This window comes from Lynx rufus, unplaced genomic scaffold (assembly GCF_022079265.1).
Source record: "Lynx rufus isolate CCGP_SWC_20201006 ecotype Redwood Valley unplaced genomic scaffold, mLynRuf1.p SCAF_16, whole genome shotgun sequence".
NCBI lineage: Eukaryota > Metazoa > Chordata > Mammalia > Carnivora > Felidae > Lynx > Lynx rufus.
Genome location: NW_025814830.1, coordinates 48,442,598 through 48,470,299, shown reverse-complemented (window position 1 = coordinate 48,470,299; position 27,702 = coordinate 48,442,598). Strand labels below are relative to the sequence as shown.

Sequence of the window (27,702 nt, the reverse complement as noted above, 5' to 3'; positions counted from 1 at the left end):
CTTCATTAAATTAACTCTGAGCATTTGCACCAAGTAATAAGGAAATATAAGGAGAGTACTCTGGGCGCTGGCTATAGCAACAAAAGCAAAAGGTAAAATGAAAATCATGGAATAATCTGGTTGTTCCTGGATATGAGCAGTTCAGGGTGAGCTACAAGGAAGGTAAAAGCAACCCAGGGACAGGTGAAATTCCTATTTTCATGGAAATGAAATAGCCCTTCTCCAGGACTCAGTCAGTGACATCCAATTTCTAGTGTTAAATGACATCGCCGCTCTAAAGTCATCAACAAGGCTGATGGCCAGAAATGTTATCACGGATGCAACAACAAGACCTTGAAACTAATTGTTGGCTGCCTGTTTCCAAGTCCCCAAACCACAGGAAGTGCCCAGACTTGCGAGCTTAATCATCAGAAGCACTGGAACTTAGCGGGAAATTTGAAAGTTTATGGGGGCCTTTTTCTGATTGTTATAATGACTGCCGGCAGGGGCCGGGCATGGTAGACGTCCTGCAATGCAGACGGAGTCTTGCTCCATGAAGATCGTCCCACGGGACATTCATGCAGATGAAAAGCCCGTGTATAATGATCTGAGCCTACAGCCTGGCTGTGTTTTTCATATATGCACAGTTTTGACATCCACTGCGTTTCCAAGACAGTAGTCCTACAGCCACGTATATGAAGAATGAACGCACTTTCAGATTTCATGGGTTTTGGGGGGAGGTGACGCTTGATTCCATGCCAGGAGTATTTCAGTCTGCAGGGCCACACCTGTTAATGGTCCGCATTTGTGAGTATCCCAGTGGAGGTGACCGACGCACGGACACGCACATCTGATTACTTATCCTCCTTGTAGTCCTTCTCAAGTTAAGAAACATGCTATTTTGTTTCACGTTTATTTTTTTCTTTCCATTACAGTTAAGCTAGCATATTGAATTAAAATGCATTTATGCAGGGAAGTTCTATCATTTCTGAACTTTAATCCAACGTAGTAATAAGGTATTACAGAAAAAGACTGTTGACAGCTCAGTGATCCGATGTATGGGCCATGTCCTAGAGATTCTACCTACTCTGTGCAGAAATAGTATCAAGGATCCAGACCAGATCTACCTGGCTTGGGACGAAAATACCATCCTCCTCTTACTCTCCACTCTTTTTCCATCACCTTTGCAGGAAACCAGTCTTGGCATCTGCGTTTAGCCTAACCCAGCATGAGTGCCATTTCTCCCAGGAGGCACTACCTAACCAGCTCTTTCACTGTTTGTTGTTACAATGATTTCTTGGGGGGCAATGGGGGACAGATTGAAAGAAGCCATGCAAAGCAGATTGAAACACTTGTTTCCACGGAAATGAGGTGCCCACTTGCCAGGACCCAGGCGGTGATATTCCCAGTTTTCAATGGCCCCACGCACCTCCCTGCCAACATCAGTAACAAAGCAAGTCATGCCATCTTTGCATTTTATCTGTATGCTGGGTACTGTGTGCTGTGTCCTGTGTGCCTCTGTCCTTACCATGCCAGAGTGCAGGCCATTTGCTCACCTGGCTCCCCCAGTGAACTGTGAATTCTTGGAAGGCAGACAGCGTATTTACGCCTACTGCAGTGCCCAACACATAGCAGGGACTAAATACAGGATTAGAGAATTAAAGTTCGATCCTGGGTTCAGAATTCCAAACTAAGTGCCAAGCTTCCTTTGAGCCTTGCTCCAAAGGCAAAATTTAGCATTACCTTTGGGTCCTCTATATCCCTCATCGATATTTGCATGTGGCACTTCTACAGTTTAGAATGAATTCCCTGCTTTGGTTTTTAAGGACAAAGTGGAAGTCTTTCATGTGGGGAGCACTAGGTCAGTTAAACTCCTAAGAGGTGGGAAAGGCATTCATTCCTAGTCCTTAATCTAGAAACAAGGCAAAAAAAAAAAAAAAAAAAAAAAAACCCACAAACAAAAACAAACAAACAAACACACCAAAAAAACCCACCATGATGGGAAATTAGGTGGAACCAAGTTGATGGAGCTTCTCGGGTTGGAGAAGCACAGCTAGGAAACAGGAGGCCCACCCTTTGCAAGCAGCCCCCATCCATGAGCAGATCCCTGCCTTGCTGATCTCCTGGGCAGCAAACCCATTTTTCAGGTCTGATTAGCTTGTATTGACAGTCCTCTGGAAAGCAGGAAGGGGGGAAAGCCTTGGGACCCCTCTGAGCCAGGGCGGGCTTCCTGAAAAATGACTGCGTTCACCTCTCCGCTCAAGACGCAGTAAAACAACCCTTCAAATGCTGCCGACTCTATTTTCAACTTGAAGAATTGACAAAGCCACGCAATAATGTCTTAATAGAATTATCCTCCTTCCAATACAGCAAAATGTGACCATTTTGCTCTCTGGGCATCAACATTTGTTGTTTGAGGGCACCTCTGTCTTGTATTTCTATATATACTGCTCCCTTATTTTTTTTTAATGGAGGATTTTTACATTACCAAAAATAATTAGGCTGGATTCTATGTAGACAAAAGCTAGTATGTTCAAAGAATAGGACAGAATTTGCCTCCGAAGCTGTGTACGTGTGTGTGTGTGTGTGTGTGTGTGTGTGAGTGCGCACACAGCAACTTGGCCCTCAACGCAGCTGCAGCCATTCACAGTTGTTCAGCCAGCCCTCCGCTCTTTTCATTCCATTTTAATTGTTATCTGAAAATTTTTCACAGCAAGGAAGTCGAGTTCTCCTTTTCATATGATGTATTTTAGGTATGCAGAAACTGCATTCACTCGCTCACACTCCAGATAAGTAACTAAAATACAGTGAAGACACGGGGAGGCTAATAAATATTTTGCCTGGGGGCAGTCTGGTATAATATTTTCTGCAAACATAGGACTTTATTTTTCCCCTAACAGGGGGTCTTGACTCCAACGAAGAGATTCCGCCAAGGTTTATGGAGGTAATTAGATATCAACACTTCCATTTTACAACATGGTTTAAGGCTCTGGTCCTTGAGCAGTGAGTGAGTGCTTTCCCAGGACTATGCACCCAGTATTCACACCACCTCTAGGGCACCACAGGAGGCCATGCAAGTGTAATAAACAAACCAGCTGGGGGGAATTAGCATTTTGTAAAACACACACACACACACACATACACACATGCACACGTGCGCACAAAACACACGAAACACACAAAAATACCCCTTAACACGTGCAAAGAATGACCAGAAAGCAGAAAACTAGGGCCAATCACCAGACAGGAGAGGGCCTGATAACACATTTCAGGAAGTCCTCGTCTCTAAACTAAACTGGGTCTAATTCAGGAGACCAAGGCCCTTCCTTCCAATTCCTCTGTTAAATGAAATTAAGATTCAGATCTCCAAGGTAGGCTCGAATTACGCTGAAGTCAAGGAGAGAACAAAGGCAGCACATGAAATACCATTTGAGATACAGATTTACAAAGCGAAGCAAGAAGCTACAATTCAACATAATCTCCCATTAAATACCAGCTCATTTAAACATATCCCGTGGTGCCCTCCACATCTGGCAAATGATTGGGGCTGGCAGATTTATTTCCGGAGCTCGCGCTCCCGCGCCGGCCCCCACTCCTGAGCAGGGCCACTCCACTTTTTTTTTTTTTTTCCATGAACCTGGTGTGATTTGCAAAGATAAGGATGTCCAGATTTTGTTACCACCTAATTACTAGATGTTTCGTGTCTTTTAACACGGGGGAGGATTATTACGGGCATTTTCCTTTCATTTCAGCCCTCATAAATGTAAAATGGTAAAAGTAAATCTATCTGCAGTATGTCACTTCTACTATAAGCCCCTGTGTTTGGGAGTGATAAAGGGTTCAGGCTAACCCTTGGCTGGTCTCTCTCTTCCCAGGGGTTACATTTTATGGAAGCGTGATTAAAAAAATAAGCTTCATTCTGGGTCACTAAAACATTTCAGGACTTAAGACGGAGAAGAAGGGGGAAAAAATAGGCCCCTGCACACTATTTTTTTTTTCCAGCTTCTTTGCTAAGAGTGAATGCTTCTGACCACACCAGGAAAATCTCCCCCACCCCACACATTAAATCTAGCCTCGCCGGGCGAGTCCTTTGTCTTCTTCGATCACCTCTCTTTAGACAAATAGTTGTTCATCCAACTCTAGAAACAAATACGCTGAAAATAGGATGAAATTTTCAAACGCCTTTTTAGTCAATTGGATATTCTCCTAATGGTAACGGAAGAGAAGTGCCATCTGATGTTTTAATTGAAATTTTAACCAAAAGAGGCATGGCCAGATTTCTAATATGTTCTAACTACAGTACTTCCCTTTCTACAATTACACAGCTAATGTCTGCATTGAATTCCCTAATTTCTCATTATAAAACAATTGGATTTCATCTCGTGGTCTTTAATTGCATTGTTTCTCCTGCTGGAATAACTGCACATTCTTCCTGGTGAGGTGTTGAAGTTGTTGAATGACAAATCAATAAAGGTCAGGCATTCAGATTTAATCAATTATTATCCCATCTCGAAGCAAAATCAATGAGGGGCTTGAAGTAGAGTTGTGAAAACCATCTACATTGCTGGAGACAAAACCCCCATGTCACCCCCCTCCACAATCTCCAAAACAGACCTCAAAAAATTAAGGAAGCCAGGTTGAATACACCTGAGTGGTGTTACTGAAAATTACTTTCAGGAAGAGAGCCTTGGGGGGACACTGGCTGGCACAAGGAAGGGGCCATGGGAACAAAACAGCAGATTCAGGGGCACCTGGGCAGCTCAGTCAGTTGAGCATCGGACTTTGGCTCAGGTCACCATCTCTCGGTTCCTGAGTTCAAGCCCCGTGTCGGGCTTGCTGCTGTCAGTGAGGAGCCTGCTTCAGGTCCTCTGTACCCCTCTCTCTATGCTCCTCCCCCGCTGTTGTGCTCTCTCTCATTCATAAACAAACAAACAAACAAACAAACCTTTAAAAAAAAAAACCCAAACATACCAGATTCTAACCCACCTATGGGATTCTGAGGAGACCACAACTACTCGGGCAGGAGCTGAGCGGCACAAGACATCCTGAAGGAGTTGGACAAGGTAGAAGTGTCCCAGGTGATTCACCTGGAAGGTGGTCTCCAGGCCGTCTTTGGTGAGGCTCCAGGGGAGAGCAAAAGCCCCCGCATTGCACACAAGCACACGAAGGGATCTGCAAAATAAAATATCACCGTTATGCGGACATAAACACTCTAAAACCAAGGATATCCCATGCCCTAACGGGAACAACCAATCTTTCACTGTCTTCAAGACCCAGCAGCTGGAAAAGGGATCTCCTGCAATGTCACATCCTAAGCCACTCTGCAGGGGAAGGGCTTGGACTGGGAGTGGGCTGCGCGGACCCAGGGGGCTTCCTGGGATGTAGGACTTTCAGAGCTGAAACCGGGACCATACTGGGCAAACTGGCCACCCAGGATGGATCTCAGAGTCTAAAATCTAATTTTATCTGTGCATCTTAGTTTAACCACTTCTTCACTTCTTCACCTGTAACATCAAAACAGCCCTTAAGTAGATGTAAGAAATTAAAGAGAAAATCTGCTATATAAACAACAATACAGGAACCAGCATTTAATAGGTTCTAAGTAAGCACAGCAAGGGGGGAGTACTCTGTGAAAAACAGGCACACAGGGGTTCCTGGGTGGCTCAATCATATAAGCATCCGACTTTGGCTCGGGTCATGATCTCACGGTTCAGTTCCTGAGTTCAAGCCCTACATTACAGAGCCTGTTTAGGATCCTCTGGCTTCCTCTCTCTCTGACCCTCTCCCATTCATATTCTCTTTCTCTCTCTGTCTCTCTCTCTCTCTCTCTCTCTCAAAAATAAGCAGAAAAAAAAAGAGAGAGAGGCATACAATGTTTGAATATATTCCTTTCAGAGGTCAAATTACATCTAGACAATAGAAATGAGTGAGCCGTGGGGATGGGTAGGTGGAGATCTATTATACTATTTTCTCCCATTGTGTTTATATTTAATTTGTTTCATAATAAAATTAAAAAAAAAATAAAAGTAAGCCTTTCATCATATGAATCAAAATCCCAAATCCTCACAGAGAAGTGGTGCTGGTGGGAAATCATCCTAATATATTAATAAAAATTGTTAAAATGTCATTTATTCAAGGCTACCCACAGCGTCTGCAATTACAATATGAAAGCAAAATATAGAAATAAATGACATATAAAACTGGGAAATCATGTAATGAATTTGCATGGGATGCATATGATAGAATACTACACAGCCATTAAAATGATAGATCCTTCAACCCTGTAAAATATGCATGCTACAAAAGATATAATCTTGTATGATCACACAAACACACACACAAAATATTTATGAAGCACAGCCAAAAGTGTGAATAGTAGTTATCTCTAGGGGTGGGTGGAACCCAAAATGTCTTAAATTATCTTCTGAGTTTTAAGTTTGATGAAATATGAGCTATATATATATTTTTCTTTCACCTCTTGTGCTTCAGGGGTCATATCTAAGAAAGCATTCCCTAACCCAACATCACAAAGATACAGTTCTATCTTCACTCCTAAGAGTTCTAGCTTTGGCTCCTACATTTAGATCTATGATCCACTGGAAGCTTAACAGGGATATACAGTGAAGGCAAGCAATAACTTCATTCTCTGGCAAGTGGGCGCTCCAAGTGTAGCTTCGTATGTTAAGAAGACTACTCTTGCCTGCATTGAATCGTCTCAGCACCCTTGAGGAAAATCAATTGACCACCTGTAAGAGTGTATTATGGGACTCTCTGTTATATTCTTTTATTATGTTAGTACTACAGTCTTTATTACTAATGCTTTGTAGTAACAACATACATATATACATAACATTTTATATATGTTATAAACATTTTACATATATATAGTTATATATATTTATATATATAAATATAGTTATTGTTGAGAGAGAAGGATAGTGCACCATTGAGCACCAGCTGTGGAATCATGGGGGGATAGGGAGGGAGAATGAGAATATTAAGCAAGTTCCTCAGTCTGCCCAGAGCCAGAGCCACCGCAGGTCTTGATCTCAAGACCCTGAAGTCTAGACTTGAGCCAAAATCAAGAGTCAGATGCTTAACCAACTGAGCCACCCAGGTGCCCCTATGGAGTAAATTTTAAAAACTGGGAAATGAGGGTCCTTCAACTTTGTTATTTTTCAAGCTTGGGTTGGCTAGTCCGGGGCCTTTGCGTGCACATAAAAAGTTTAGAATCAGCTTTCAATTTCTGGCAAAACAGCCAACTGCAATTTTAGTAACGTTTACATTAAAATTACAGATCAATTTTGAGAATACTGTCCTCTTTACAATATTAAATGTCTGGATCTATGAACATGGGATGTCTTTATATGCATTTAGGTCTTTAATTTCCTTCTACAATATTTTATAGCTCTCAAAATAGAAATTTATCACATCTTTTGTGAAATGTATTCATAAGTATTTTATTCTTTCTGATGATATGGCAATTTGCATTGATTTCTTAATTTAATTTGGAAATTGTTAGTTACTAGTATATACAAATACAATTGATTTTTGCATATTGATTTTTTATCCTCTAAGCTTGCTGAAATTATCGATTAGTTTTTGAGTTCTTTTTAAATTATCTATTAGTTTTGACACTTTAATGTGGGTTTTTTTAGTATTTTCTACACATAAGGTCATTTCACCCACAAATAAAGATAGTTTTACTCTTTCCTTTCCAATCAGAATGTCTCTCCCTACCCCAATTACTTTGGCTGGAATTTCCAGCACAATATGGAATATAACTGGTAAAATTTGATATCCTTGTTTTCTTTTCTGATCTTAAAGGTAAAGTATTCTTGGGAATGCAAGCTGGTACAGCCACTCTGGAAAACAGTATGGAGGTTCTTCAAAAAACTAAAAATAGAACTACAATACGACCCAGCAATTGCACTGTTAGGCATTTACCCATGGGATACAGGTGAGCTGTTTCCAAGGGATACATGCACCCTATGTTTATAGCACTACTATCAACAATAGCCAAAGTATGGAAAGAGCCCAAATGTCCATCGATGGGTGAATGGATAAAGAAAATGTGGTATATATACAATGGAGTATTACTCGGCAATCAAAAACAATGAAACCTTGCCATTTGCAACTACGTGAATGGAACTGGAGGGTATTATGCTGAGTGAAATTAGTCAATCAGAGAAAGACAAAAATCACAGGACTTCACTCATAGGAGGACTTTAAGAGACAAAACAGATGAACATAAGGGAAGGGAAACAAAAATAATATAAAAATAGGGAGGGGGACAAAACAGAAGAGACTCATAAATATGGAGAAGAAACTGAGGGTTACTGGAGGGATTGTGGGAGCAGGGATGGGCTAAATGGATAAGGGACACTAAGGAATCTACTCCTGAAATCATTGTTGCACTATATGCTAATTAATTTGGATGTAAATTTTAAAAAATAAAAAATAAAATTAAAAATTAAAAAAAATAAAAATAAAAAAAATTTTTTTAATAAAAAATAAAATTAAAAAAAGGTCAATGTAAAGATTCTGAATTTCACTAGAGATTTTAATTTTGAAAAATAATAAAAAGAACTGTCTGGAATTGAAAAAATGCAATATCTGAGATTAATATATTAATATATGTGTTTAAATATATTGGACACAGAACACTAAATAATTAAAATTAAACACAGACTTATAGAAAATACAAAAATGAAACATAGATACATGGAGAAAGAGAGAGAGACAGAGAAATAACAATGCAATAAAAAGAAAATCATAGACCAGAGCTTAAGAACGATGTGGTAGATGTTTGTAGAAGAAAAGAGCAAATATCAATCCACAGATGCAATGAACACAGCAAAGCACAAATAGGATAAATACAAAGGCAACACCTTTTAAGCACATTACAGAATAAACGGCAAAAATCAAAAATAAGGGGAAAGAAATTGAAAAGGCCCTAGAGAAAACAAGACACATTGGTTTCAATAAAGCAAAGAATAAGATTGGTAGATGACATTTCAATGGAAATGAGGAAAGACAAAAATAAATGTAATGATATTTTTAAATTGCTCAAAGACTGTAACTACCAACCTAGAATTGTATACCTACAGAACGTTCCCACCAAAAAGTAAGGATAAATAAAGGCATTTTCAGAAAAACCAATAAGAAGACAATTTGCTGCCAACACTTCTGAGTAAAAGAAACTAATTTCAAATAGTAATGGGTATGTAGAAGGTAATAAAGAACAATATAAACATTAAATTGATGTACACATGTAACTTGTCTGTACAACACAATTGTAATATCTTTTAAAAATTAAACAATGCAACACTAAACCATCCTACACACCTAGAAAACTGACTGGAGGATTAACACAACAATCTGCACAACCTGAACCACAGAATTCAGCAGGTTCCCGGCACGGAGAACTGAACTTGGGGAGCTAGAAGCCGCGAAAGGTAAGGAACCATTTTTGTGGGCAGAAAGAGGATGGAGACTTGTGGGGGGGAGAATACGGGAAAAGCACCCCACCCCAAAAGCAGCTGGAGAGAAAGTGGCAAATTGGAAACAGCCACAGGGACTAAACTAAAAAGGGAGAAAGGAGAAAGGAGAGGGTTTAAATTCCATTAAGACTGTAAACAAGGGGAGCGCAAAGGCTATAACTCCGCAGCTCGATAGCTGGCGGTGCTCTGGTGGGAAGGGCGAATCCCCAGGAACAGAGTGGGGTCCGGGAGGTTGTCGGGCCACATGGGGAAAATCAGTTCCACTGCTGGAAGGACATCCAGTAGAGACTGTTGAAGCCACCTGGTCCCAGCAGACCCCGGAAGGCGGCCACATTCACTGGTGCTGGGGCAAGATTGTTGAGAGTGAAGCCTGGTGCCAGATGTGCGTTGTGATTTTCCACAATCCCTGAGACGCTGCTGCTACACCGTCTCGCGAACTTTTTCTGGGGTGGGCTGGCACCTGGCCATGGTCTTGGGACACCGGCAACAACAGGGTCCAGCAGGCATTCCTGGGTGCAGCCGATATTCGGCAAATGCTCATTTGGCCATTGCTCCGTGAGACCCTCCCGCAGAGGGGCAAAAGGGGACAAAGCCGCAGTCCTTCGGAAGTAAGGGACTGGGGAAAACAGCCACATCTGAGACAAAACATGGGAGAGAGGTACTGCCTGGGGCCTGGTCGCGAAGAGTGAAGAAGCGGGGAGTGGACGACAGCTGAAGACAGAGGACAGGGGCGCGATTGCTTATCCGGGAGAACAGACTGGGTAGCTGGGTGGCGCCATTTACACCTCTCCTGCCCATGCACACTAACAAGCACTGCAACAATCCACCCCAGTAGGCTAGCAGCACCCTCTAGTGGAGACCAGAGCTGTTACACTGAGCCCCGTCCAACTGGGCCAACTTAGCTCTTCAAGAACACAAGTCTCACCGTCGGCTTAATTTATGGACTATACAGAACTACAGAGAATGACTTCTAGGGGAAAACAAACCAATTTGAGTCCTGGAGGGGTGGTGGGGGGGGAATGTGCTAAATGGATAAGGGGCACTAAGGAATCTACTCCTGAAATCACTGTTGCATTATATGCTAATTTGGATGTAAATTTTTAAAAAATTAAAAATTAAAAAATAAATTAAAGAAAATTAAACGATGCAAATAAAATTAAAATGGATGATAAAAAAAAAGATAAAGTATCCAATCTTATAGCATTAAGTAGAAGGTTAGGTGTGGATATTTTTTGTAGATGCCTGTATCAGGTTGAGGTAATGCCCTTGTAATCCAAGTCTGTTGAGTGTTTTGGTCCAGAAACAGTGTTAGAATTTTCCAAATGCTCCTTTTGTGTCTATTGGCATATCTTTTATTTCACTGATATGATGTACTGCACTGACTTTCAGATGTTAAACAAACCTAGAACTCCTTGGATAAATCACACCTCACCATGGTATATAATCCGTCTTCTATATTGCTGCATTTGGTTTGTTAATATTTTGTTGAATATTCTTACAACCATATTCCTACGTGATTACTGGTCTATAATCTTCTTGTGATACCTTTATCTGGTTTTCAAATCAGAGTAATAATGGCCTTATACAGTGAGTTGAGAAGTTTTTCTTCTTATCCTGTTTTTTGGAAGAGTTTGCAAAGAATTGATATTAGTTCATTACTTATTCATAATATTAATGATATTGTTAATGATGTCAATGGTAATAATTTCATTAAGAATTGATAATAAATGCTTGGAAGAAAGAATGAATTTATCACTAAAGAAAAAAACAATTAACTCACTGTTTCTTAAAAGGTATTTACACACCGGTGCCCGGGGAACTCAGCCAGTTGAGCATTCAGCTCTTGGTTTCAGATCAGGTCATGATCTCATGGTTCAGTTCATGAGTTTGAGCCCCACACTGGGCTCCACACTGACAATGCAGAGCCTGCTTGGGATTCTCTCTCTGTCCCTCTCTCCCTGCCCCTTCCCCACTCACATGCACAAACACTCACTCTCTCTCTCTCTCTCTCTCACGCTCTCTCTCTCTCAAAATAAATAAACCTTAAAAACAAAGTATTTATGTAAATCTCACTGCCACTAGGCAATCTAAGTCTGGTTGAGAAACCGTCATATATGTTCTGTTGCCTGATATATTTCCAACCCACATCACCTACCTAAGACCTAAAAGTGGTGATTTGGCTGGGGTCAGCTGTATTTGGGTGGGATCACATGTTTTCCACATATGGTACCCACCACAGTTATCAATGTACAACTCCCCCAACAGTCCCATTAGTCTCTTAAGAGGTGGACAGAAAATGCTTTGAGGCATCTGGTCTACCTACAACATTCATCAGAGCCTATTTCAAATCAAAACAGAATCTACTCATTTGTAACCGGAAGAACCCATATGTTGTAATAAGGCAAGACTGTAGGAAAAAAACTTTATGAGAGAGAAAAGGGAAAATGGGCCAAGTGAACATATGACTTATATGTGAATGCCTTTCCATTTTCATCTCAAATATTTGGTTCACTTTTTCAGAGTTGCTGATACTTTATTTTTCTTTTTTCTCTTTGAGTGCTGAGTGTGGGTTGAGCACTTACTGATAGTTTGTGTACGTAAGAACTTTAGATGACAGGAATTATTATCACTGATAGTAATTAAAATGATTGTCGTCATTTCACAAACAGGAAAACAGGGATTAGAAACAACTATCCTACGGTCAAAATAAGAGTCAGAAACAGCTAAAACAATAAAGAAACAAATATATGAATAAGAACAAAACAAAACAAAATCAAAAGATCGTCTGACTTCAGAGCTAATGCACAATACCTTCTTTCTTAGATAAGCTTCCTTAAATGGACAGAGAGAAATTCTAGCCCAGCCATGTTATTATACTTCCCTGACTTGTGGTCAGTTAATTAATTAACCTCTGTAAACCCGTTTCCTCTCCCTGCAAACTTAGAACAGCAGCATACATTCCTCCCAAGGTTCTGATGAGCAAAATCCCAGTATCGTGTAAGGTACACGCCAGGTTAAATCATTATTACTCCCCTTGCCTCTATACCCTTCCCTTCTATCCACCGGAGAAAATATAATTCTTCAAAGGTGATTTTTGCAGCATTTCCATGTCTTTAAGATAGGCCTGGGCATTCGGAATTTTGACACCATACCTCTTGATAACTACAAGGCCCCCTCTAGGTAACTTTACCCTCGCCTGCACATTTTCTCAAGGAAATGCAAAACACATCAAGAAACCTGCTACCAAAGACCTCCGCCTGGAGGCGTGAATACACAGAGGACATGGGAAATCCTCTCCTCTTTTACCAAATTTTAATGCTCTTCATTAATGTTAATTGCACAACACCAGAGGCGAAATATGTACCCTGTACCTAAAACCTGTCACCTCCATTAATTAAAAACCGGCTTATGGAATATGGAACTATAAAGTGCTAGACTTTTCTTAATTGTAAAGACACTTAATTGGCTTGTACAAAAGGAAAAGAATTTCTTTTGCCTCACTTTAATGAGGTTTTTATTATTCAAATGGCACATTTTGCTCAGTTTTGACTAAAAGCCATTGCAATTCAAAAGGCTCTGAGATGATGAATATTTACAGAATATCAAAAGGAAAGTTCAAACTATAAAGATAGAATGGAAACAAAAATAGGATCATTCCAATTCCAAAGCTGATGCTGTTAGTCAGCACTCTGGGACTGATTCTTTTTTCTTCTTTGGTGGATTCCGGTCTGTGAGGGGTGAGTGAGGACAGGAGAGGTCTTCAGGGTACTGAATGGAAGATTCCAATGAAAGGGGTGTGCTTCCTCTCTGTGGCTCTAATCTACCCACAGAGAAGAGCTCCTCCCTCTCTGTGGAGAGGACCCTGGCATTCTCTGTGCCTGCTGGGAATGCTGACAAAACAGCACTCCCATCCATTAGGACTAACGTCTTCATTTGGGCCAGAAAATGACTGCTCAATGGTAAGGAGAGTGGCGTTCCAATTATTTACGGGTGGGTATGCTGTGTGTCATCAGTGGAAGCAATGACAGGCCAAGGTTTCTAGCCAGAGTAGCCTTAAGTGATACTTCATACTGGAAAGAGGGCGTCCCAGGGCAAAGGCTGTCACTAACTGGCTTTCAGATAGCTGATCTCTAAGTTTTCCTCTCATACCCCTCTTATTTTTTTTTTTCTAATTTTGGTATTACTGACCTATCACATTGGTTTCAGGTGTACAACCTTTCAAGCGTCCCATCCATTGAGTATACCCTCTGTTCCTGGCCTTTTCAATCATTCCGTCTCCACTGGCTCACTCTTGCTGCCTTTCAGGCTAATCAGACTTTTCTGACCATCAGTAAAGGGAAAATGGGGAAAAGAGGAAAGAAAGTGGAGAGAAGAAAAAGGAAGAAAGGAGGAAAGACAGGAGGGAGAAGGCTGGAATGAGGAAATTGTCTACTTGACACTGGGGCTCTTTCAAGTCGCTCTAGCTTCTCTCTTCCCATTTATGGGCTCTAGTTTTAAAATATTTATCTCCACTCATCATCTCTTTTCCTTGCCCCAAACCCACTTCTTATCACCAAACCGACTGAATGCTTTCCCATCACTGTCCAGAACCTCTCCAGGCTGCCTGAAGAGTAATGGCTTTGCAATCAAGAAACCCAACAACTTCCCCTCTGTTGAAACGGACCTCCTCCGGATGCCACCACTGCCCCATCTTCTGCCTCTTCCAGCCAGGGACTCCTAACGATGTGTCTATACAGATGAACTTCACACCCACAGCTCCAGCACCCATATTCCTCCTAGACTCCAGAATCCCATTCCTACCCACCCCAAATCTAAACTCTTCATCATCTCTCCTCAGTTCTTCCCCCTTCCGACGTCCTTGTTTCTACAGTGGATCATACCCTCTAAATGGTCACCCGATGAGTGACACTTAGAAAACCCTTAGTCTCTAAGACTAGTCAACACCAACATCTCTAGACTCTTCAGACTATTAATATTTTGCCAATTCCCTACATTTCCAATGGAGGAAGCATCAAGATGTTCTGTCTAGATCTCCGTTATGGGTCCAGTGTATCCATTTTCCACTGCTGAGAGCAGGGACTTCTCTAGAGAATTGTCCTTGACCGATGGGCACCATCGTGTCTGTAAACTCACGTCCCAGACCCAGATGCTCTGCTAACAAAAGAAACTAATTCTAGTGTGAGTCCTTCTCCAGGAACCTGTGGGATCAGGCTGAACCTAGACTCCAGTTGAACATAATCTGTTTCCCTCCCTGCCTTCTTCTGAGAACACTCCCCCAATAAGTCATCTGAACAAACATGCCCAACCCAGGCTTGATTTCTAGGGAAGTCGAGCTAAGACGATCACTGTCTTCAGCTCTGGCCACTGTAATAGCCCATATGAGGTCTTCCCACCTCTACCTTCTCCCTTATTTGACCTATCGTGAATAGTGGGGTCAAGTTAAACACATTCACAGAGTCGAATAGAAAAATTGATGGAGACATTAAAAACTTTATAAAACTAGATTACAAATAACCAGTACAAGATTTAACATGCTAAAATCCTCTCGTAGGGGCGCCTGGGTGGCTCAGTCGGTTCAGCGGCCGACTTTGGCTCAGGTCATGATCTCACAGTTCGTGGGTTCGAGCCCCGCATCAGGGTGTGTGCTGACTGCTTGCTCAGAGCCTGGAGCCTGCTTCGGATTCTGTGTCTCCTTCTCTCTCTGCCCCTCCCCCGCTCATGTTTTGTCTTACTCTGTTTCTCAAAAATAAATATAAAAAAAAATTTTTTTAATCCTCTCATAGCAATCATTAAAATAAGATATTTCCAACCAATGAAATCAGCAGATTTATAATATTATTTTACTGTTAATAATGTTATAAAAGCTGATAAGAATATATATTCCTGCACCTTGGATACGTGTCGTTTGAAGCCAATACATTTGTGGTAATTTATTACAACAGCAACAGAAAACTAATAGAGTAAGGTGATAAATGTTTGCTGTTTTAAGTCACTAAGTTTTGGGAGTAATTTAACAGCAACAGATAACCAATAGATGTGTCATGCTATGTGAAAGAAACCAAACTCAAAAAGCTGCATACGGAATTCTTGCATTTATATAACATTCTGGAAAAGGCAAAACTCCAGGGACAGAAAAAAAATCAATGGTTGCCAGGGGCTCGGGGTAGAGGTGGGAATTATTCCAAAGAGGCACAGGGGAAATTTGAGGGGAAAGGAAACTGCTCTCTGTCTTGACAGTGGTGACTCCATGACTGTGTGTTTGTCAGAACTCATGGAACCATATTATTAAAAAGGCAAATTTTACTGTATGTAAAATACAACTTACAAACATATATATAACTTAAAAATACATAGAAACTTAAAAACATGTAAAATACAACTTAAAAAATATATAGAACTTAAAAAAAAATTTTTAATGTTTATTTATTTTTGAGACAGAGACAGAGCATGAACAGGGGAGGGGCAGAGAGAGAGGGAGACACAGAATCTGAAACAGGCTCCAGGCTCTGAGCTGTCAGCACAGAGCCCGACGCAGGGCTCGAACTCATGGACCGTGAGATCATGACCTGAGCCAAAGTTGGATGCCCAACCGACTGAGCCACCCAGGCACCCCTACAGAACTTTAAAAAATAGAGAAACAAAATAGGGCCCTGTGTGCTTCTAATGGCCCCAATCACACCCTGGGGACGAGCGACTTGTGTATTTGTGTGCTAACTGCACCTGGTGGGGGGGCACACCAGTCGGGCCTCATTCATCTCCGAGTCTCTAGACCAACCTGAAGAGCACCTTGTACCTGACAGGTGATTAAAACAAAACTGTTAAATCTGACTGAGGTCAAGTAAAATACGTATGGACTATTTACCATGTGCTTTGCCCTGGGTTCCAGGAGACAAATGAGGAGAAAAAATGTTAAAATCTACTTGCAGAGAGAACAGGTCAATGTAACAGTGTAGAGAGTACAGAATACTTGGCCCATGTCTACAACACCCATGCTGAGGGTCCCATGTTCTTTCAAGAGCCAGCTCAAACCCCAAATCCCCCATGGAACCTTCCTGAACTGCCCTACCCATAAGAATAGCTCCTCTCCGTGGCCCCTAGTGGTGGGTCGGTCGAGCATCCAACTCTTGATTTTCGCTGAGGTCACAATCTCACGGTTCATGGGATCGAGCCCCGTATCGGGCTCTGCATTGACAGCGTGAAGCGTGCTTAGTATTCTCTCTCTCTCTCTCTCTCTCTCTCTCTCTCTCTCTCCCTCCCTCCCTCCGCCCCTCCCCCACTCACGTTCGTTCTCTCTCTCAAAAGTAAATGAACATAAAAACAAAACACAACAAAAAGAATGGCTCCTCCCCTGAATTTGTAAAGCATTTAGTATCTGTGTAATTCCATAGGCAACTGTCGAACCTCCTCTTGCTGAAAGCTTCCCAGAGGTTCTGACCAATCACAGAAATCCTTTCTTATGAAGTTTTACGTTCTACTTATAAATGTTGTAACAGCAGGGCTGCAATTCCATTGTTTCGTTATGCCCTATAATACTGGGCATAAGATGTTGGTCAGAGACAAAGTTCAAGAAGTGCCTGTTTATTTGAACACAGAGACCTAGTAAAGATGAACTGAGAGAGAGACCTACACATGTTCCTTGACAAGGACATTCACACGATGTCAGTCTAAAGAAACACTGTTGGTGGTTCTTCGAATGTCAATATGCTTTTTTAATAATCATAGCAACCCACAAGGTAGACAGCATCATTACCATTTAACAGAGTGAATAACTAAGATTCCAAAGGTCTCTTGTCAAGTAGTTGAAGAAGCCAGACTTGAAATCTAGGACTGTCACCAAAACCTTTTCTTAGCCATGAAAACACATGGGCTTTACAACAAGGGAGTAGGAAGGCTTGCTGTATGGGGCCAGCGGGTTGAACATAGATAGCGGGCTATGCGAATGGCACCCCCGGACTTGTTCAGTGCACACCCTGCACAACTACAAACAATAATGCTCTGATGTGACATTAAGAAATTGAACTTGAGGGGCGCTTGGGTGGCTCCGTCGGTTGAGCGTCTGACTTCACTCGGGTCATGATCTCAGGGTTCGTGAGTTTGGGCCCCGCATCGGGTGCTGTGCTGACAGCTCAGAGCCTGAAACCTGCTTCGGATCCTGTGTCTCCCTCTCTCTCTGCCCTTGCCCTGTTCACACTCTGTCTCTGTCTCTCAAAAGATGAATACACATTAAAAAATAAATAAATATGTATACATATACACACACACACACACACACACGTATATATATATGTATATATATATAAATTAAACTCGAATAAAATGCCAGTATTTCAGCCTATCTCCAAACTGACTCTCACCCATGGTGATGGTAGGTGTGGACATTTCTGGACAATAGAGAAACTAGTGACGTTTTTATCACATGACTTTCCAATCCTTGCTCACACAGTGACACAGAGTGCTCTCCCGCTTCACTTTACTGGTCCACTTACATGGAACTAATGGGGTACCTCACTCGGTCCCAAATGCCCATTGTACACATCACGACCCACCCCGTCTCCCAAGTGCTACTCAGGAGACACTTCCTTGGAGAATTCCTTGCCCCTCATCTGGACGGTAGCACTGTCTCCCTCTCCTGAATTTCCTAAACACTTTCCCTCAATCTTGTCCAAGGTTGCCAACAGTGTGATTGACGGAAAGACAGATATAACCAATGGACACAAGTTCCTTCGACCTACGACCACTAGATAAATGCATGGGACAGGAGACCCATCTGTTTCCCAAGATCCCTGACCTACAAGTCCCCTCCTACTGACACCGACCCCTCGAGGCCCAACATCCTGTCTGTGTCCTCCACAAACATCCACTGCCATTCTCAACCCTGCCAACCATTCTGAATGTTCTTCAGTAACTAACAACAACCTAACCAGAGCACATCTTGAGTGTTCATTGGAAACAGAAGATCAGCTTCTGAGGTATAGCGTCTCCCAGGAGGCTTGGCCTTCAATTCTGCCTGGGTTGTATCCATTCCTCCACGACTTCACCTTTGTGCCACGATCTGTCTGTTATCTTTGCCAGCAGACTACAATCTGTGTCCATAGGAAAGAAGTCTTTGCTTGCCCAGCCTTTGTTTGCATGCAGTAAGAAGTAAGCCTTTGGTATAGAATGAATGAATGAAAGAATGAATGAATGAGTCAATGAATACACTGAATCAATGCTATTGTCCCAAATCCTAAAACATTTGGTTTATAAACCATACTCCATAGCCATGTTTTACACTATACTGTTACCTAGAATAGGGCAAGAGAAAGAGGGGAAAAGTGCACTTGGTCCTAGCTGATCCATGAAGACAGAGTTATTTATGCTTTGAGGATAAGACCAGCCCATCATGAGTCAAACAACCAAAGAACCAGACACACAATGTCAAACGTGAAGACTGAGAAGGTGCTTTGAAAGAGTCTATGATCAGCAGTAGCAACCATCACAGGGTTGAGTTACAGTGAAGATTTGTAAACTGAATCATAACATGCTCCAAAAAACGAGACAGACCTTTACAGCCTAAATAAACACCCTGCGGAATATTAACACAATTGTGGCTTTTGGGGATTCCATCTCAGACACGGCAAAAGAATGAGCTCAGTGTAATGTTATGTAAAGGGAAATACTTTTCAATTCCTCCTTGAAACAGAATGCCACGCCATCTGGGGCGTTTCTCAAGCGAGCTGTGGGGAATTCGTACTATTTGGAAATAGTCTGAAATTCAATAGAAAAAAGGGCCTAAGGACCCAAAGTCCCAAATGCAACTGTTTCTCAGACTTACTAAGTGTTAGGTTTTCTTTTTCTTCCAGAAGAGGAAGAGGAAAAAATTACTGTAGAATTCCAAGGTGGATCTCTGCTCAAAGAGCTAGGGCTGCTTGATTTTGAATTCGCGGATGGCAGCCTACAACAGAACACGGCAGTTCTCTTGAGCAGCTACCTCAAGCCCAGGGAAGGTTCTCAACACTCCAGCAATCCACCAAGACCATAAATGTCCGAGAGGCTCTCGCACAGCGTGCGTGCCAACGGCAAAAGTCAAGAGGATTTTAGGTGCCATACCAACAAACTTTTACAAAAATGCTTACTTATGGTAACATACTGGAAAAAATATATAATCAGCTGCTCAAACTCACAACAGTAATAATGATAAAAGAGAGAGGAGAGGGGCGCCTGGGCGGCTCAGTCGGTTAAGCGTCCAACTGCAGCTCAGGTCATGATTTTGTGGTCCATAGGTTCAAGCCCCGCATCAGGCTCTGTGCCGACAGCTCAGAGCCCGGAGCCTGTTTCGGATTCTGTGTCTCCCTCTCTCTCTGCCTCTCCCCCACTCATGCTCGGCCTCTCTCCATCTCTCAAAAATGAATAAACAATAAAAGACATTTTTTTAAAAAAAGGGAATGATAATACCCACCTTGTTTGCTAGTTATGAAAATTAGAGAGAAATGTAAAATACCTCACATCAGCCGTTAAAGGGATGGTATCTAAAACATGCTATTTTTTTCTCGGCTGCCTATTTCCTAGACCTTGACTACACTTTGGGGACATGCTAGCTATCAATAATTCAGAGATATAAAATATGTATATAATGGTCTCCCATATTTATAAAATACCTATACGTGGTTTCCCACATTCTTACCCGGTATCTCTGGCAGGAAAGATCCTCAATAAATATGCAAGGAAATCAGGCAAGTGGAACAAGAGAAATATGAACACATAAAATCAACATCAGTTTAGATGGTCAGTGACGGCCTCGCTGCGCTTCTAAATTTTAAAGGACCCGCATGTTTTAAGAATTTAAGGACACCATCAAGCATTAAAGTAATAATTAACCCAGAGTGGATTCTGCTGTTAAGATAACCCAGCTACACTTTTTTTTTTTTTTCCTAAGTTAGAATAAAGAAAATAATCCAAACCAATCAGCAGGAATAGAGCCGAGCACTGGCTGCGTCCCTGGAGACCACCAGGAATTTTTCATTTCATGCACCATTTACAACTTCTTAGAGTGAATTCCAGAACATCAGTACATACACTTAACGGAAAATAGAAACACGCTTGTTTTTGTGATTCCCTCAAATTTTTGCCTCGTGTTGATTACCTTGATTATATTTTCCCACCCTATCATATACAGGCCCAGCAGCAAAATCTCAACCTCGCTAAATGGCGCAAGGTCTGCCACAGGAAAATACCTACATCCTCTTCCAAGAGGGCTTTCCAGAAAATATGTGTCAATTTGGTAATTATGCCACGAAGAGCACTTAATCCAGCTGACACGATATCTCAAATGCGGGTGTGATGCTTTGTTGTTACAGTTCAATGTTGTTTCGTTTCGTTCTTCCCCTTTGCGTTCAGCTCTTTATCGCCCTGTGTTCTGGCTCCCTGGGAGTATTTAATACTTTGGACAAACAATGATGAGCACAATAAGGATGGAAGGGTGGGAACAGTAAGGATAAATAAATTCAACCACGCTCATAACCCAGTAACTTCACTTGAACATAGCTCCCACAGATGGAGCAAATGCAAATGAACCAAAGTCTCTCTTGGCAAACTCCCATTTGTTCATCTGACGAATGATGGTCACGTCCTACAGAAATCCACTGGTGATGTGAAAGTAGTCTTGGGAGGCTAATGTAGAGTTGAAAAAACTCCACAAGGGAACTCAGAGAGTGTGAGTGTTACTCATATAAATGCAGGAAGGGAAGAAGCTGGCGGACACGGAGGGCTGGGGCTGGCATTATTTAGAGAAGAGGGAGCTGGTTACTTTCTTTGTGGTGCTCAGTTTTCTGGGACACAAAATGTAGTCGTCACTACGGGTGGCCAGAAACCCCTGAAGGGCTGAGTCTGTCGCTGAAGTCACCCCTGTGCTCCCACACGCGGCAGCACGTCTGAGATGCAATAGAAGTTTGTTGAATCACTGAATCCCTGAAAACTAAATAAGAGATCGCAGGTGACAGCTCTCTGCATCCTTGCTCGTGCGATTCAATCACTGCATGCGCACAGAAATTTGGCTTTAACCCATACAGCCTCTCTCCGTGTTGGCTTCCTCCACAGTGCAGTCACCTCTGTGCCACTTGCCTAATTTGCATCAAATTTAAGGACCACCTGTAATCACTTTTGTAAAAAAAGACACACTGAGGGGCACCTGGGGGGCTCAGTCGGTTAAGAGTCCGAATTCAGTTCAGGTCATGATCTCACAGTTTGTGAGTTCAAGCCCCACACCGGGCTCTCTGCTCTCAGTGCAGAGCCTGCTTTAGATCTTCTGCCCCCCCCACACCCCGCCCCTCACCCCCTTGTGTTTTGTCTCTTCCTCAAAAATAAACCTAAAAACTTAAGAACAAACAAACAAACAAACAAAAATGATGCAATGGAAACCAACATCTGTATTTCTCGGTTTTGTCCTCTGCAAAAACAGCTGCTAAGGAGGGCTTCTGTTCTGGCTTTAGTTGTAAAAAAAATTAGTATGTGTTAAGATAGAGTACTTGCCTGTGTCCAGCTTATACATAAAAAGTGATATGAGGACTCTGGGAAAGTGCTCTATGGTTCACAGAGCTCATGCGATTTGGCTGTCCGGCACAGGGAGTAATTAAATGAATAGGGCACGTGGCCTTAGAAAACACATCCATTACAAAAAAATCAGAATTATCCGCGACACTTGAGTGAAGGAACGAGAGCTGGCAGTACATTATTTGGCCATGCCTACTAAGAATCCACTTGCCCTCACAACTGAAAACACTGGCTCCTCTCTTTCACTGTGATTTCCTTGTGGGAGGGTCCTTATATGCACACCGAGTGGTGACTATAATACAGGACCTTGCTCACAGGGGATTCCTAGCATTTGCTGACAAGGCGAAAATAATACCTGGGCATCCTTCTCTAAGTATAATGTATCCCTCCAAACGTTCTACTCTGTGGACAAGCAGAAAATATAAAGTCAATGAAGAAATAACTTGCTTCTCTGAAAACAAATTAGCATGCTTTTGAATTAAAATTGTATTTTGTAGCCATAAAGCAATATTAAGCATTACAAGCCATTATTTATAAACTTCTGCAATACCAATCTGCTAAATAAATTCTGCTAAAAAATCTTGGGAACGTTCATTTTTTAATATACTTATACAATAGCTAAGTACCAGATGATGATTTCATTACCGTGACGCAAAAGAGCTTCGTTAAAATATACCTTATGTGGTCACCGGGAAGGGAGGGGGTTTAAAGTGGGGTGGCAGAGGGGAACTTACGTGGACAACAGGAAAAAAAAAATTAGCTGGGGAATGTGCTTAAGTGCATGGTCAAGTTACTCGAACAATAAAACGTCTCATGCATTTTGTACATTCCCCTGCCAATGAGGACTCCTGCCTCTGTTTTGCCTAGAGATATATGGAGCTGTAATCGAGTTCAGAAAGCCCCTGACAGCTGTGTGCTGCCATTCAGACCTGAAAGATTCCATGTTATGATAAAAATTAATGTACTCTGACATCCTCTGGGACTCCCTGGGCCCTGGGAATAGCTAATGAAGAAATACAACCTTGCTGGAAAACAGCACGCAGCTCAGGAGTTAAGGATTAGTTCACATACGGTAGCAGTGTGGCCCCTCTGTCATCAGCTGTAAAGCAACCAGACCCCAGTGCCAAAGGGAGTCAACCATCATTGGTTGGAATTATTTCCTGGGTCAGGAGAGGTCAAATAAACAAAAAGCTTTACAAAATAATTGAGCCCAAGTTGGAGGCAGCCTGTCACTTTGTGCTGGTGGCTCAAACAGAAAAAGGTAACTACAACATCTTGGTCTCTCGTGGGCTGTGATTGTGGACTTGAAAACTTCTCCCCAGGAGACGTGCTTTCTAGAAGATCAAAAGATCGCTGGGCACGTCCCAGTGGGCCGTTCTTCAAGAGGGGCTTGGCAAGGGCCTTGTTGAGCATGGGAGGAATACTGGTCCCCAGAGAGTCGTTTCACTGTCTGAATCACCCTACCTTCTAACACCTTTCACCCCCAAGTACCATGATTTCTTCCAAGAAGGCAAGACACTGGGAATAAGGTTCACAGCGGCAGTGCTTCTAATCGCCAGGAAGTGGAAGTATGCCCCATGTCTACCAAATGATGCATGGATATGCAAAATGTGGTCTACCTGTGTAATGGAATATTATTCGGCCATAAAAAGCAATGAAATACTGATCGTGCCATGGCTCAGAAACATTATGCTAAGTGAAAGAAGCCAGGGGCAAAAGATGAAGTGTTGTATGATTCCACTAATATGGAAGTCCGGAAGAGGCAAATCAGTAGAGAGAGAAAAATGAGCTGTTGCCAAGGGCGGAAGCAGTGGCGGGAGGTGGGAAATCACTGCTAATGGGCACAGGCACGAGTTTCTCTTTGGAGTGATACAAATGTTCTGGAAATACTGTAATGGTTGCACAAGCCAGTGGACAGAATAAGAACTACTGAATGGTACACATGATTTTTTTTTTTTTAGTCTTTATTTGAGAGAGAGAGAGAGAGACTGAAAGTAGGGGAGGGACAGAGAGAGGAAGACACCCAAGAAGACCCCGTGCCACCAGCGCAGAGCCTGACATGGGGCTCAATCCCACAAACTATAAGATCATGACCTGAGCCAAAAGCAAGAGTCTGACGCTTAACCCACTGAGCCACCCAGGCACCACCCCAAATTGTACACTTTAAAATGGTAAATTTTAGGGGCGCCTGGGTAGCTCAGTCGGCTGAGCATCCGACTCCAGCTCAGGTCATGATCTCGCGGCTCGTGAGTTCGAGCCCCGCGTTGGGCTCTGTACTGACATCTCAGAGCCTGGAGCCTGCTTCGGATTCTGTGTCTCCCTCTCTCTGCCCCTCTGCCACTCGTGCCACATCTCTCTCTGTCTCTCAAAAGTAAATAAACATAAAAAAATTTTAATGGTGAATTTTATGGTCTACAAATTCTATCTCAATTACAAAAAAATCCTTGGCTTCTGAGAAACCTACCATGACACTCTAGGAATGAGCTAGGTGGCCTCCCGTTGGGCTCCATCCACCATGAACTGGGGCAGCTGTGGCTAACAGCTCTCCAGGCCCCATCCATCCTTGCCTCACACTTCCACCAAGAACAGAAAAGGAGACTCAACGGGCGCCTGGGTGGCTCAGTCGGTTAAGGATCCAACTTCAGCTCAGGTCACGATCTCACAGTACAGGAATTGGAGCCCCGCACCGGGCTCCGTGCTGAGAGCTCAGAGCCTGGAGCCTGCTTCAGAATCTGTGTGTCCCTCTCTCTCTGCCGCTCCCCCACTCACACTCTGTCTCTCTCTCTCTCTCTCAAAAATTAATAAACATTAAAAACATGTGAATTTCACATAAATAATGGATAAACATTAAAAAAAAAAGACTCAAGCAAGACAAAATGAGTTCAATGAAAACAAGGTTGTGTGGTTTGGGTGTTCTGGGTTTTTTGTTCGTTTGTTTGTTTTTTTGACAGTTGATTGATTACGCAAAGCTAAATGGTTTTAGTTTGTGACACTATTTTAGCCTATTATTAGGATCTTAACAGGTAATATTACGACCTACGGTAATATTTTGCTGATTTAGTATCTCAACTAAATAATTACAGAAAACTTAGAGAAAAACATATGAGAAACAAATTTTTTAAAAGTATTTGAAATACATATTTAAACACATAGATGTTTAATGTCTTTCCTATAGAATGCGTATTGTTCCACTGAAAGTAAAAAACAAAATGGAAGGTGATTTCTGAAATACGAACAGCAGTATTAACTATGGATTAGTAACAGTGTGTTCATGGATGGAAATTTATAATGTCTTAGATTTGCTTTAAAGTAATCTCGCAAGAAAGGGGCTTCAGATTGAGTAAAACTGACCATATGTTGATAATTGTAAGACCTAAATAAAGGCTATGGTAAAGCCCATTATACCTTTTTTCTCTCTTGTGTGTCTTTGAAAGTCTCCATAGTAATAAATTTTAAGAAATCAAGAGGGATTAATGGAGGACCAGGAAAATGGTCAATTTTCATATGTACGCTTTTCCACATTTTTTCAAATGTTCTGCAATGGGTGTGGACCACTTTTGCTGTCACAAAACTTGTGTATACATGATGGTAAAATAAATAGGTCTGACATCTGCCTGAAAGATCATAAAGGCGATTGAGCCTTTTATTAAAACGAAACAGAACTAGACCAATGTGATCACTCAGAAACCGTCCCAAGAAGACAAAAACAAACCGAAAAGCAGAACGGGAAGCCCCAGCTGGCAGCCTGCCCCGGCAGGTAGTGGCAAACCCACTCTTGTTCCAGCGGTGCAGTTGAGTGCAGTGGCAAATAAAACAAAACGAACCTCATCCACAGCTCCACTAAGCCTGGGACTCTCCCACAGGATGAAAAAGAGGGAAGAAAGGTCTGCTTGGGCCAAGACACCTGAGGGTCAAACAGGGCAGGGAAGCCTAGGATTGAAATCTATTTTGGTGTCAGGGTCTTTAAAGGTCATAGCGAATTCTCGTGGAAAATCAATAGGAAGGCCTCCCTCTAATAGGGTGCCAAGTTCTGCTTGTAGGTGTCACAGCAGAGCTGAGCCTGAGAAAGTTTCTGAAAAATTAACACAGTCACATGCCAGAGCTGTGCTTCTACAATGGAGAAAACCCAAGGAGGAGCCTAGAACACCACCATCTAAGACAAGGAATGAGCTAGGAATTGGTCATAGTGATAGTGAGAGAGTTGGGAGACGGCCAGTCCTTCCTGACTCCCAGTGCAGTGCTCTGTCCACCTTCCCAGACTGCTCAGCCCCAGTGAGCTCCCCCACGCATCTTCACCAATAAAGGAAAACCTAGGATGTCTCTTCTGCCCCCACCAGGAAGTGGTTTCTCCTCCCCCTGGGTACGATGGGCACAGACGACATGAATCAGCCACTGAAAAGAGCATTTCAGTGACTAATGAACAGAAACCTTGCACTTGATAATACATAGATGATGGCCATTAAATAAATATTTCAGATTTTAATAGCAATTGCCCAGTGTTTAAGAAAGAAATGAGAAAAAGTTACATGTAACATTTCTGGAGGGTAATTTGGCTGTATTCACCAGCAGTATTGAAAGATATTCATATGCTTTGATCCAGAAACTCCCCTTGCAAGAACGGATCCTAAGGAAACAAGAGATCCAAAAGGAGGTATGTGCAGGACCTTACCATAGTGCTTACAATAGCAACAAAAAAAATGAGAGTCAACCTGGCATCTGACAATTCAAGCTTGGTTAAATAACTTTACTTATATGCAATGGATTACTGTAAAGCCCCTAAAATTCAAGCTATAGAAATATGTTTGGTCAGGCGCCTAGGTGGTTCAGTCAGTTAAGAGTCCAACTCTTGGTTTCGGCTCAGGTCAGGATCTCATAGTTTGTGAGTTCAAGGCCCAGGTAGGACTCCATGCTGACAGCACGTGGAGCATACTTGGGATTCTCTCTCTCTCTCTCTCTCTCTCTCTCTCTCTCTCTCTCTCTCTCTCTCTCTGTCTTCTCTCTGCCCTTCCCCTGCTTACATGCATCTCTCTCTCTCTGAAAATAAAAAAAAACTCAAAAAAAATCTGTTTAATGACATAAAAAAAAATTCCCATGGTGTTCTTAGAATGAAGAAAAACAGGGGCGCCTGGGTGGCTCAGCCGGTTAAGCGTCTGACCTTGGCTCAGTACACGATCTCACTGCCTGTGAGTTCGAGCCCCAGGTTGGGCTCTATGCTGACAGCTCAGAGCCTGGAGCCCGCTTCAGATTCTGTGTCTCCCTCTCTCTCTGATCCTCCCCAACTCGCAATCTGTGTGTCTCTCTCTCAAAAATAAATAAACATTAAAAAAACTTTCTTTAAAGAATGAAGAAAAACAGATTATAACAGAATATATGTAACATAACCACTTCCCAACCACTAAGGTGGCTACGATGAGAAAGGATGGCTGTAATTGAAGAACATGAAGAAGACTAACAAATGTTGGCGAGTCTGTGGAGAAACCGGAAACTCACGCACTGCTGGTAGGAACATAAAATGGTGCAGCAGCTATAGAAAAGGTTGGCAGTTCCTCAAAGAGCTAAACGTAGAGTCACCACATGACCTCGCGACTCCACTCCTAGACATACACCCAAGACAAATGACAGTATACATCCGCACAAAACTCTGTACACGAATGTTCATAGAAGCATTATTCTTAATAGCCCCAAGGTATAA

The 27,702-nt window shown here is 42.2% G+C and overlaps 1 protein-coding gene across 2 annotated transcripts in view; it reads right to left on the bottom strand.

Annotated features, from left to right (window-relative positions):
• WWOX (WW domain containing oxidoreductase) overlaps positions 1 to 27,702 on the bottom strand; it is a 978,183-nt gene that overhangs the window by 684,505 nt on the left and 265,976 nt on the right. For both annotated transcript variants that reach the window (XM_047078801.1, XM_047078802.1), the window contains exon 7: positions 4,966 to 5,151. In XM_047078801.1, coding sequence (XP_046934757.1) covers positions 4,966 to 5,151 — 186 coding nt within the window. The remainder of the gene's footprint in view (positions 1 to 4,965; positions 5,152 to 27,702) is intronic.